At 48.8% G+C, this 12,323-nt stretch overlaps 6 protein-coding genes across 6 annotated transcripts; 5 read left to right on the top strand and 1 right to left on the bottom strand.

Moving 5' to 3' along the window:
* Nucleotides 1-174: 174 nt before the first annotated feature.
* ASPSYDRAFT_43515 (Mpv17/PMP22 family protein) lies at nt 175-1,399 on the top strand. The gene is made up of 5 exons (XM_040846673.1): nt 175-337; nt 396-450; nt 546-651; nt 747-1,052; nt 1,105-1,399. The coding sequence occupies exons 1-5, from the start codon at nt 327-329 to the stop codon at nt 1,146-1,148; spliced, it is 522 nt and encodes a 173-aa protein (XP_040705412.1). The 5' UTR covers nt 175-326; the 3' UTR covers nt 1,149-1,399.
* A 537-nt stretch (nt 1,400-1,936) lies between these two features.
* ASPSYDRAFT_30085 (eukaryotic translation initiation factor 4E) lies at nt 1,937-2,795 on the top strand (the record flags this gene model as incomplete). The annotated part of the gene is made up of 3 exons (XM_040844730.1): nt 1,937-2,134; nt 2,195-2,266; nt 2,328-2,795. 3 exons carry the CDS (start codon nt 1,937-1,939, stop codon nt 2,793-2,795), a joined length of 738 nt encoding a protein of 245 aa, XP_040705411.1.
* Nucleotides 2,796-4,177: 1,382 nt separating this feature from the next.
* ASPSYDRAFT_43513 (uncharacterized protein) lies at nt 4,178-6,115 on the top strand. The gene is made up of 3 exons (XM_040846672.1): nt 4,178-4,405; nt 4,510-5,404; nt 5,477-6,115. Exons 1-3 carry the CDS (start codon nt 4,282-4,284, stop codon nt 5,985-5,987), a joined length of 1,530 nt encoding a protein of 509 aa, XP_040705410.1. The 5' UTR covers nt 4,178-4,281; the 3' UTR covers nt 5,988-6,115.
* Nucleotides 6,116-6,258: 143 nt separating this feature from the next.
* ASPSYDRAFT_67379 (uncharacterized protein) lies at nt 6,259-7,105 on the bottom strand (the record flags this gene model as incomplete). Its single annotated transcript, XM_040850400.1, has 2 exons — nt 7,002-7,105; nt 6,259-6,918 (listed from the first exon to the last, which is right to left on the bottom strand). The coding sequence occupies exons 1-2, from the start codon at nt 7,098-7,100 to the stop codon at nt 6,259-6,261; spliced, it is 759 nt and encodes a 252-aa protein (XP_040705409.1). The 5' UTR covers nt 7,101-7,105.
* Nucleotides 7,106-8,358: 1,253 nt separating this feature from the next.
* ASPSYDRAFT_30082 (uncharacterized protein) lies at nt 8,359-9,111 on the top strand (the record flags this gene model as incomplete). Its single annotated transcript, XM_040844729.1, has 4 exons — nt 8,359-8,420; nt 8,529-8,559; nt 8,619-8,655; nt 8,837-9,111. The coding sequence occupies 4 exons, from the start codon at nt 8,359-8,361 to the stop codon at nt 9,109-9,111; spliced, it is 405 nt and encodes a 134-aa protein (XP_040705408.1).
* Nucleotides 9,112-9,996: 885 nt separating this feature from the next.
* On the top strand, nt 9,997-12,013 carry ASPSYDRAFT_146144 (peptide MFS transporter; the record flags this gene model as incomplete). Its single annotated transcript, XM_040841592.1, has 4 exons — nt 9,997-10,031; nt 10,183-10,523; nt 10,578-10,795; nt 10,853-12,013. The coding sequence occupies 4 exons, from the start codon at nt 9,997-9,999 to the stop codon at nt 12,011-12,013; spliced, it is 1,755 nt and encodes a 584-aa protein (XP_040705407.1).
* Between the last annotated feature and the right edge of the window lie 310 nt (nt 12,014-12,323).

Raw genomic sequence — 12,323 nt, 5'->3', positions numbered from 1 at the left:
CTGACGCAAACCCTAGGCCCTAGGTCGGTGTCCGCTTTTAGTAACCCGCTCTGGAGACCCACGTCACGGGGAAGGGGTCCGTCATGTGATGTCGGATTACCGTGTCGGGACGCGTCCCGCTCCAATAATTTGCAGACAGTGGCGTTGATTGTCACAGTTTTTGCTTTGTTTCGCAGGTTTCCGCAGGGCGATTTGTTATCGGCGGTCTGGGGTAAGATTCTCTTATAGCAGGTTCTTGCCAGTTTGACATTTATTTCTCCAACCCTCTTTCGATACCCCATCCAGCAATTGCCTTCTCCCAATTGGCCATTACATAGTCAGAAACAATGTTGCGCTGGTACGTGTTTCATGACGCTTGTTCCTAGCGTTCGGCAACTGAGCTTATCGCCATTCAGGTACCAGTCGAAGCTCGCAAGGCAGCCCATTCTCACAACCAGCATTAGCAGTGCTGTAAGTTGCCTTCTTCGGGATCCATGAACAACCACTTTTTGCAGCCAACTTGTTCTGGTATATACCTTTTCTAAAATTGTTAACAATTCCACTAGGTGCTTTTTGCTACGGGCGATGTTCTAGCCCAGCAGGCAGTCGATCGCAAGGGCCTTGAGAAGCATGACTTCGCAAGAACAGGGCGCATGGCGTTCTACGGCGGTGGTAAGTTAGCATTATCAATTCCTCAGATCTATTATAGTCCCCGTCCCTTCATTGTAGTGTATTTACATGCTCGTATTGGCTAACATCCGATATAGCGATATTCGGACCGGCCGCTACGGTTTGGTTTAGCTTCTTGCAACGCAATGTCGTGTTCAAGAGTAACAAAGCTACAATCGCTGCGCGTGTGGCTGCTGACCAAGGTCTCTTTGGTCCACTCAACATTTCCTGCTTCCTGACATCAATGGCTGTCATGGAGGGTGCTGATCCCATCGAGAAGTGGAAGTCGAGTTTCCTCCCGGTTTACAAGGCTAATTTAACGGTGTGGCCTATGGTCCAGACCATTAACTTCGCATTTGTGCCCCTGGAATACCGAGTGCTTTTGGTGAACTTTATCAGTTTGGGTAAGTGTCGCTCTGGGCGCTGTTATGAGCACTACTAACTGATTTTTTTCAGGCTGGAACTGCTTTTTAAGCTTGATTAGTAGCGGTGACAAATAGTTTGATCGTTTCGTTTCTGGAGGACTGTGTTTAAAGATACCCGATGTCACGACTGATACGCCTCGGTTTGGGCACAGACATGCCCTCGCACTTTTCCCTTCATTCTCAATTCACTTAACGTCTACCGTTTTTCCATTCACTTTACAACAAATGCTCACCGATAGAGGGTTGTTCCGGGTGTACCAAATAGTTCCTTTGTGGAGAGCGTGCATATGTTGATAGATTCCAGCGGCAGGATTGCAGGACTTCGGCTTTAGATTGGGATTTCACTTAGAAATATTAATCATCCACTATTATCTATTCTCCTAATACAATCTTCATCTCTAGTAGCGCTAGTATAATATGCCTGTGGTTTTTAAATTGTTACTCCATGTTCTCCATGTTCTTCTGTTGTTAGGGCTTTCTATGTGGCCAATAAGGTCCGGGGTTTGGGAAGTCCCGCCCAAATAGGAAAAGTGGATGAGCTGCGGCAATCTTCAAAAAAGGATCGGAAGAAACCTCATCATCATCTCGCAGAGTCCGACAACACTCACTAGATCGTGTTCTCTGCCTGGAGCAGATACTTAACTTCGACTTCACTTATAGTGCATTCACTGCAGCTCCCTTTATCTCTGTTTTCACTCGTGGGCTGCACCTTCCCTCACGGCCTCAAACAACACAAATTTTCCTCCCCCACCGAGACTTTTCTCGCCTTCAGACCACCCGCTCATCTTCGTTCTGAGCAGATTCACCGCTCAATATCTCTTTTCCCGTTCAAATAATCTCAGTTTCCTCTTTCTTCAGTCATAATGGCCGCCGTTGCAGAAAATGCTCCCCTACCGGTGACGAACGAGAACACGGCGCCGCCCGCGGTAGCCGCCGAAGAAAATACCGAGAAGGCAAATGGCGATGCTGTCACCGTATTCCACGACCCAGAGAACTTCAATGTGAAGCACCCTCTGATGCACGAGTGGACTCTCTGGTTTACGAAGCCCCCTAGTGGCAAGGTAGGACGCGACCACCCTCCGATCGCACAAGGCCTCTACTTACATAGACCGAAATAATAGGGCGATAACTGGAACGATCTTCTGAAGGAGGTTGTCACATTCAACTCTGTTGAGGAATTCTGGGGTATCTACGTATGTGCTGTTCATTCAGCTCTTCAAAATTGCGTCATTCTAACTGTGTGCTCTACTTTAGAACAACATTACTCCAACGTCCGAACTCGGCCTCAAGGCAGACTACCATCTCTTCAAGAAGGGCGTTCGGCCGGAGTGGGAAGATCCCCAAAACAAGCACGGCGGCAAGTGGTCATTTTCGTTCAAGGATAAGCGGTCAGTCCCTATCGATGACCTGTGGCTGCACGCACAGCTCGCGGCCATCGGCGAAACCCTCGAGAACGATGGTGACCAGGAAGTTATGGGAGTTGTTGTGAACGTACGTAAGGGTTTCTACCGTGTTGGACTTTGGACGCGGACCGTCGGCAAGAGCATTCCCGGTGACAAAAACGGACGGACGCCCGCTCAGGGCAAGGAAGTGCTCGAATCAATTGGCCGACGATTCAAGGAAGTCCTCCGAGTCGGTCCAAATGACAGTGTTGAGTTCTCAGGACACACGGATAGCGCCCACAGTGGCAGCACAAGGGCCAAGGCCAAGTACACTGTTTAAAGCCGTGGGGCTAGGCAGTGCTTTCATGACGATTCATGAGTTCTGAATTCGTTTCAGGAAATGAAATGACGGAGCATTCCACGGTCACGGGGGTTGGCGAATAGAGGATTGCACCGCATCATGAGGATGAATTTATCGAACCGCTCCCCCCGCGACTCCTTCGATTCGCTGTTGATGACTTGCTAGTAGACACCAGCTTTTACCTTTTCATGCTTTATTTTTGACGAGTCTATACCACTTATATTGGAGTTCTATTTATGGGGTCCGAAGAAAGCAAAGCGCTGCGAAATCACAACAAAAGCAACGGCAGGGGATCATGAATTCCATAATTTACATTTGTACTAGCCGTCGATTTTTATTATAACACGTAGTATTTCGCCTACGTTGCTGTCCAAAAAATACAAATTGAACTGAATTAGTTGACATCAGGCTGCGTCTGAAGCTGTACCCAACAAAGGTAATTGGCACCACCAGGATAACAACATGATTTTTATAAAGCCAGTGTAACATACCATGATTCTGATCCACATCGGCTTCATTTCTCGAGCTAGATGATGGTGGTTTTTTATAAGATGTATATGCCAAAAGAATATATATATCTGACTCAGTTCTATAAATCAGCTCCGCGAAGCGTTAGGCTCTTTATCTTTAAAGTTATTAAAATACGGCTATAATATACCCATTATTCATAAATACATAAGATCCCTCGCCATACGATGGAGTACTCTTGCGTTGTTCCTTTTCGGATCCATCCTCATAATGCCTGTCAAGGCTAGATATCTATCTTTTATGTAACCAACACTCAACCTCCAAAGAGATCGATAAATATAATGAAATGGAATTGACAGGCACTAGGTGGTTCTCTTGGGCTGCATTTGTTGTTCTATTAGGGGTTCTTTCTGGCCAATATTCCACGAGCTGCGGAGAAAAAGAGACGGCGGGGGACTATAGGCCGCGAAGAAAGGGCTGGCCGCGAAAGGAAACTTCACGTTGGTAAAACTGTTTCTACTGTTATAGGTAGGAAAATGCACTGGTTTCTCAACTGAAGTTGCGCAGAGAGCTTATCTGTTGATTAATATCCTCACTCACACTCATTACAGATGATTAGCCTTTTGTGATGCCAACAGTATATTTGATTCCTGGCTGGGATCGGCTTGTATCTCATACTGGTCATGAAATGACGCATTTTGTAGGCTCAAGGGACCCCCAGAGCATGAACATGTTGTTAGGAACTAGGTGTACATGAACTTGCTGGCTGGTTACCAGCTGTAAAGTACTATCTCGTTGTTCCAGGTTATGGAGAGAATTTGCGTGATTTAATAACAAACTCACTCACTCATGTAGCCTCCTCTATTTTACAGTGGGGAATTCATTGTGTTTCCCTTGTATTTCTCACCAGCCCTCTCTCTTCTCTCTTTATTCTATCTCGGCGTCTTATTGCGTCGTGTGTGTTTGAACTCCCATCGCCATGCTGACGCATGACAACATGGTGCCAAAAACGAACCGCATTGAAGACTTCTCAGATCACTGGAAAGCTACACTCCTGGGCGACGAGTTCTGGAAAGACGCTGAAGATTGGAATAAGGAAACAAACAACAAGATTGAAGCAGGCAAGTTCCCAGTACCTACTCATTTTGACAGCACATCTACCTATTACTGCATTCAACGTTGGATTATTCTGGCGATGATACTAACGGGTCTTTGATTTGGATAGACCACAACTCAAGCCTTCATACCAGGTTCCCGTTCAACATTGGACCTGAACATACTCCGCCGCCCCGTGCCCCGTCTATTACCACTGCAGTGGCCGATCCGGACTGCGAAGCTGAGGTAGTGGTCCCCGAGAAGAGAAGTCGTCGCTTTAGTATGAGCGATGCCCTCACAGTGAGCACCTTTACTGGATGTAGTGGCTCATTGCTATTTTCCCCAAATCGTTTCCTCGACTTGGGTAGACAATCACGCTCACGCTCCCGTTCTCGCTCGAACAATATTGGACGTTCGTCGAGTGCTACAGCTGATATTCGTCGCTCGAACTCAATGATCAGGTCTACCTTCAACAGACTGAGTCGCAGAAAGAAGATGAGGGACGAAGGCGAGGGAGAAGAAGAGGAGCTGGAGCTCCATGTCAAGGAACGTGCCATTGTCACTCCCACTTTTCCTCCTGACCAAGCAACACCAGCAAACCCTCTTATGGAATTCCACGGTGGAGCGCTCTGGGCAGCCATCCCCAGGGACCGCCGTATTTTAGGCCTGGACGTGTTTTGGCCAGTCCAAACCGGAAAGCTCGTGCACGAAACGGGGAAAGAGAATGAATGCAATCAGAACAAAAGAGACCCATCTGAGGGCCAAGAAGATGGCGAACCCCCAATCTTCCCAATCAATGAAATGGCGCCTCTCTGCATGTTCCGTAGCCTGCGTATCTTGAAGCTCACGGGGATGATGCAGTCTTACCAGATGTACATTTTTCAAGCCGCATGGCTGAACACGAACCTTGAGGAACTTGAAATTGAAATGACCCTTGCCCCGCGTCTTCGTCGTGGTTACAAATGGCCCTTTATGAAGGGAGACTGGCGTCTTGACAAAGCTACTTACGGGGAGCCCGTCTACTAGTAAGTATTTCAGCTGAATACCACGGTGCAGCACGGCTTCAAGGAATTACTAACATACGGTTTAACCTCCAGCGGTAACGGTGAAGGTTCTCTGGTCCGTACCGTCGGAATCGGTGAATATCTCGACAAGATTTGCCTCGAGAAGGCGAAAATACGTGCCATGGCCATGGGGAGCACCCAAAACCGTCTTTCGATCCGCACACTGGTTCTCTCCGGCGTCGTGGTCGACGCGGACCCCTTCCTGCACTGGTTCGACCCAAACCATTTGAAATGTATCAACTTCAAGGAAAATTGTGTGGACGCGGGGTTCTGGCTTTCACACTGTATGAAGAAAGTCTCTGTTCTGTTCCCAAGACAGATCGATGAGCCTACCGTTATTGGTTGTCGTGTGAATTCTCTGGCCGAGTTGAAGGTTGTTGAGCTTAAGTGTGGAAAGAAAATCGGCGAGATACCCTATCGCGGACCGAAGAGTTTGGAGGAGGATATACCCAGGAATGTCGGCGGTCAGACCAACAGTATTAAAGGGGATGAGAACGCTCAGAATAGTGTCGTTGACAAGGGTCAGGTCGGGGTTACTATCTAGGTCTAGGAGGCGAATTTCGGTTTACGTACTTACTGATGGTCGATGAACATGGAAGCGTCCAGCTATGACGCGGTTCCTCGTAGATTTTAGTTGATGAAAGGAAGCAACTAGCAACAATGATATCAAATTCTTGCTGAAAAACAACCTAGATACCTTCTCACGCTTTACAACGACACACCCCGGGAGCAGAAACACGACTCCTAAATACGGCATGGTCAACATCGAATAGCTACCTTAAGAAAGCTAATGTCTTCACAAATGAGCCCCAATCTCAGAGAGTCCCCGTACTCGCATTCTCCGTGAAATCTATAAGATTGGTCGCCCCCGAAACACTCTTTCCAGCGAAGTACTCCTCACTCACATCGAAATCAAGACCAGCATCGTAACCACTGGCGGTGATAATACGCCAGTCATCACCGGACTCCTGCTTTGGATGGTGATCTGCGTGCTCTTGTCCACAAGTTACATTTAAAGGTAGATTTCCCCCTTCTTCAGTCGGGTTTCGATGAGGGTCGTAGGTGGGCTCATATGTGACATTTCCATTTCCGTTCCATTCATCAACTTCCATAGCCACACCTGGGTCCGGACCTGCAGGTACCGGCACGGGAACTGCAGCAATTGTAGTCCTAGCAGTATTTATATCGACCGCGGCATGAGCCTGATGATGGGCGTCGGCGCTCGCATTAACATAGGCAGGTCCAGCTTCGATCCCTCGAGGGGTACCTCTATTCCCTTGCCATCGATTCTGATTTCGACGCCTTTGCCCTCGTCTACCTCGATCCCGGTTATTACGATGTTGATTCTGATTGTTGTTGCCATTGTTTCTATTGTTGTTGTTGGCATGTGCAGGCCCACGAGGGCCAGGACGATTACGGCCGCGATAAGACCGGTTCCGAGAGCCGGAGCATCGATTAGAAGCAGCAGTAAATGACTAGAAGGTGTTTGATATTATGTTAGAACTAAAGTATCATAGTGCTGGTTTCCTGATGATTTCATTGTGAGTGTGGTACTCACCACTGATCCGCCGGTAGCGACGATGGTCATGTTGTCTGGCAGGGTGATTATGGTTCGGTTTCCGAAAGATTGAACTGATATACCATTCGAATCTCCCATATTGCCGAAATACCAGTGGGCTGACTATGAGGTGGCAGGTGGTTAGCGCAGGGTTCAATTGAGGCTGACGCTGCTGGCTATCGAGCAAGATGAAGCATTTACCATAATGTAGTTTAGTACGCGAGTAATAAGTGGTGGTGGTGGTGACGATGATGACGATGAGATTAGCGATAGCGGTTCGCCTAGATATGGTGGTGGAAGACAGTCTCGAAAGAAGAACTTGTGTTTCTTGAATCGTGCGCAGGTGTATCTTGCGCCGAGGGGCAACTGCTGCTCGATAGTACCTGGCGCAGTGATATTCATACCCAGCACATTGGTAAAATGAATGCAAGGGTTAATAAGAAGCACAGAAACTGTATGTACTCAAAAATATGTATTGTGCAATCCGTTCTGCTTGACTATGCTCACGTTGCAACGTCAGCGCCATCATTAGCGCATGTTATTCCCTTCAATCCTAGGGTACGGCATCTCGGAATTCAGACAGAGTAAGAACATCTATATGTAAGTTATATTTGCTACAGACAGCCACCGTCTGAACCTCATTGAGGACTGAAGGCCATTGCATCAGAACCTGTGCCTCAGCTACGTCTATCGAAAGTAGACACGCGGTCTGATTGATAGTGCGAAGACCAACTTCGGTACCCAGGCCTCTTTAGCACTTCCCAGGCCTACGATGGAATGTGATGAGAGTTTATATCTTCGCTGAGGCTCCCATCTAGGCCGATCTCGGAGCTCGGGGACTGTATGAGGCTAGCATCGCACTCTGTCCAGGCGCCGGTCTGGTCCTCTGGGTCTTGGTTGTGGTCCCAACAAGGATCGACAAATGTCCTCCGTATCTTGGCTTTGAATTCTTCGAACAGTCATTGGACAGACAGGGAGTATAAATGTACCTATGGAAGACTCCGTGGGTACGGCGCATACGGGAGTGACAGGGTATGTGCGACTCGTATTGCAATGAGTCAGTGAGATGTCATGGGCATTCGGTTTTAGGAGGGATGGACTCGGTCTGCCTAATAAAACGCCGCTTCTTTGGCCATTATAATAGGTAAACCAAGAGTGGTTGTTCAGTGAGATGAAGAACGTTTTCGGCGTCATCTCACCTTTCCGTCCACTACACATCCCGTGATTCCCCTCGTATCATTCAGCTCACAGCGTTCCTTATTGGGCCTATTATTGCGTGCTTGGACGTTGAGCCAAGACCATCAAGGATGCTTGAGGCTTGGACGACGGATATTTTGCGCTGGGATTGGCTTGTAGGATGACCAAGACGCGCCATCCTCCTGGCTTGAGTTTAGCGGTTCTTGGAAACGAGCCCAAAAGGTAAGTTGTACCATTGCTGTGACTGATAAGGCCGTGATCCCCCCTTCAACCTGGCTGGATTTCACTTTTTTGTGTCATGACTCTGCTGAGAAGGTGAAGATTCACTAGATGTTGGCGCCCGATGGCCGTGACTCTGCGCGTGAGATGTCTTTTTCGTTTGTCTCTCACAGAGCTTCTCTAGCACGACTATCATCCTAGCATGTGCTGATCACCCTTCCCATTCTATGGTTTGAAGGTAAGTATAGTCCTCAAGATGTTCACTTTGTCCATGCCTCTGGCTGTCCTCATCTCATGCCTGTTCACCGGCCGATACCGGAGGCGCAGCGGAGTCAAATCTCGAGATTCGCCCGATTGCGGCCATTATTTGGAGAGGCCTTTGCACCATTTTCTTGATAAACACTGACTGACTCGTTAAGTGGCACAAGGTGGTCCGACCGTCTTATCAATTGTCTTTCCCTCGTTCGTCGCTTCATGGATTGCCCCTGACGGCTCGAAGCGCCGCCTCGGTTTTCCCTTCGACAAATGTTCCACCTTTCCGATGCACGATCCAGGCTTCCAAATTCAGGAAAGGAAGCGATTGACTCTCCTGGCCAACGAGAAAATCGACGACAATCGAAATCCTGGCTGCTTATCCCATGGGGTAACATCGCTTGCGGTGGATAAGCTTCTTGTCACATCCCCGGTTTCCTGACCTCATGCTCGTCGGACGTGGAGATAATTGGCTTTGAAGCAGCACCGATCTTTGGCCTTCACCCAACGAGATTACATTCGGAGATAGAAGAGTTTATGGGGTCACATCGTGCATCACCGCACGCGGGGACTGGCATATTGTTACGCGATTCTGTCGACCTCGGGGCAGACTGAGTGGGGTTGCCGCTTGCGATCGAGGACTCGAAATGACCAGCCATGTCGAATAATGACTCTGTTAACGGCACGAATGCCGTCCTTATCTCTTCATCCTTAATGAAGGTTATCCGGGTCACTAGCGGAGACGTTTATGTTACCTAACACGTTCTATGCGGTTCAACCTCGGTCAAAAGTCGCAACCACCCGCGATCAACTGTGGTTGTGTACTTGAACTACTGCTTTTACGAGAGACAGAGGAAGGGCTGTTCGTGGTATCAGTATTGAAATGGGGTTGGAATCATTGTTTATTGTTCAATGGTGCTCGTTATTGGGGCGAGGAGACTCGTGGCGAGAAAAGATCAATTTCTATAGCCCGGTGAACTCCGGACTTACCCACGCGACCCATTTATCTTTGGCCGGCCTTTGAACGCCTAGCCGAGTGGCACCAAGCGCGACAAGACAGCCGAGCAAGGCTTGACTCGCTTGTCTGGACCTGGGGTTACATCCGTGGTTACTGCTTTTTTCGGACGGAGTTTTGATGGGCCTCCAATCTCGTTATTTTTTGCTAGAGAGATAAGACGGTCCCGCTTTGACTTAGTGCGCGAGTTTGGCCATGACTATAATATGGTGTGACTCCTCGCCCTGGTCTGAGTCGTTCTTTTTCCATCTCTTGCGACAAGTCAAGCTCAAATTGACCGACTGAGGATCTTCATTGCCCATCCTCTACAATATGTCTGCTGCAGAGCATGGCGTTGAGGCCACCCAGTGAGTTTACCTCCCTCGTCGAGAAAATTTCCCACTTTGCGGTAGTCGCATTTGATTCGCATCGCTCGTCCTGCATCTCTTGCTCTTTATCGTTCTCGGTTCCCTCGTGGTTCGCCCTGGCTCGTGATTTTTTTTACTAACTTGCTTACAGGCCGGCCCTCGCTGGCGATAACCCTATCACTACTGCTTCTGTGGTTGAGAAGGATCAGATTGTCGGCCACTCAGAGAAGGCCCTTGCTGAAACTCCTGATGGCGAGGAACCCAACGACGAGGAGAACAAAACTCTCCGCCACGTTGCAGAGAACCTTCCTCTCTCTGCCTGGCTGGTTGCGTTCGTCGAATTGTGTGAGCGTTTCACCTACTATGGCATGTCGGGAATGTTTCAGAACTATGTCCAACGTCCATTGGACGGAAGTCAAGGACGTGGTGCACTGGGTATGGGGCACCAGGGAGCTACTGGCTTGACTACCTTTTTCCAATTTTGGTGCTACGGTTCGTCTCTCGCGTCGTCTTTACCTGATTTCGTGCGCTGACATTATACTACAGTCACACCCATTCTTGGTGCGATTGTTGCCGATCAGTACCTCGGTAAATACAAAACGATTGTTCTTTTCTGTGGTGTCTATTTGGTTGGATTGTTGATCCTTGTTCTCACGTCAATCCCCACCGCTCTTGAGAACGGAGCTGGTCTTGGAGGATTTATCGCGGCTATTCTCATCATCGGTCTGGGAACTGGTGGTATCAAGAGTAACGTTGCTCCTCTGGTAAGTCAGCTTGTCAAATCCTATATAACGCTGTTCCTTTACTCATAATTTCTCTAGATTGCGGACCAATATAAGCGCAAGAAGATGGCGGTCTCAACTACCAAGAAGGGCGAGCGGGTTATTATTGACCCGTCTCTTACGATTCAGCGCATTTACATGATCTTTTATGGCTGTATCAACATCGGATCCCTCTCGTTGTTAGCTACACCTTACATGGAGCGGGATATTGGATTTTGGTCTGCTTACTTGCTCTGCCTGTGCATGTTTACAGTTGGTACTGCTGTTGTCATTTGCGGGCGCAAGTTCTACGTCGTCCGTCCTCCTCAGGGATCGGTCATCACCGACGCCTTCAAGGCTCTCTGGATCATGGTCATCAACCGCAACATGGACGCCCCCAAGCCCACTTGGCAGGCCGAGAATGGTGGCAACAGAACCCATGTTCCCTGGAACGACCACTTTATTGATGAGCTTAAGCGTGCTCTTGTTGCTTGCCGCGTATTCTGCTTCTATCCCATTTACTGGGTCGTTTACGGCCAGTTCTCCAGCAACTTTGTCACTCAGGCTGGTCAGATGCAAGGGCACGGTATTCCCAACGATCTGATGCAGAACTTCGACCCTATCTCCATTATCGTGTTCATTCCGGTCCTGGAAACCCTGGTGTACCCCGTGCTCCGTCGCCTGCGCATTCGGTTCCGCCCGATCTCTCGTATCTCGCTCGGTTTTATCGTCGCTTCTCTGGCCATGATGTACGCTGCTATTGTCCAGCACCTCATCTACTCCGCCGGGCCATGTTACGAATCCCCCGGGTGCGATGCTTCGATTGTCGATGGTCAAGCGCAGGGAAACAACGTCCACATCGCCATCCAGACACCCGCCTACTTCTTCATCGGTATTTCCGAGATTTTCGCCTCGGTGTCCGGTCTCGAGTACGCCTACACCAAGGCACCACCATCCATGAAGTCGTTCGTGCAGTCGATGTATTTGCTCACCAACGCCTTCGGATCGGCCATCGCCGAAGCCCTGACGCCCGCTGCCTTCGACCCAGCCATCATGTGGATGTTTGTTGGTCTGGCATGCGCCTCGTTCCTCGTCGGTATCCTCTTCTTTGCCATCTACCATCACCTTAACGACCAAGAAGATGCCATGAATGCTCTTGATGCAGACGACCCTGAGGGTCCTCCTCCGCAATACGCCGAGAAGAAGGAGCAGGAGAACTAAACTCTCCCGTTTAACGGACTTGACATGCGGATGCTTGAAGACGAATATTTGACGTCGCGCTCAAAGAGCGGTATATATGTATAATGCTAGTAATTTGCGATTGGGTTGCATAGCCACCTGCTGAGCAGATGACGCCTGGTGTTTTTTGAATTTTTATAAGCATAATTTATCTTACTCACACATATTATCTTTGATATAATTCCTTTTTTTGCACCTGGTGGCCACATAACCTAGTTCTCATAATTCTTTCTCTTTTCTCCAAGTCAATTTGACTCACTGAGGTGGCTACGTGTGGGCCCTCGAGATTCAC

This window comes from Aspergillus sydowii (assembly GCF_001890705.1).
Source record: "Aspergillus sydowii CBS 593.65 unplaced genomic scaffold ASPSYscaffold_3, whole genome shotgun sequence".
Lineage (NCBI taxonomy): Eukaryota > Fungi > Ascomycota > Eurotiomycetes > Eurotiales > Aspergillaceae > Aspergillus > Aspergillus sydowii.
This window is presented reverse-complemented; position numbering and strand designations above follow the sequence as displayed.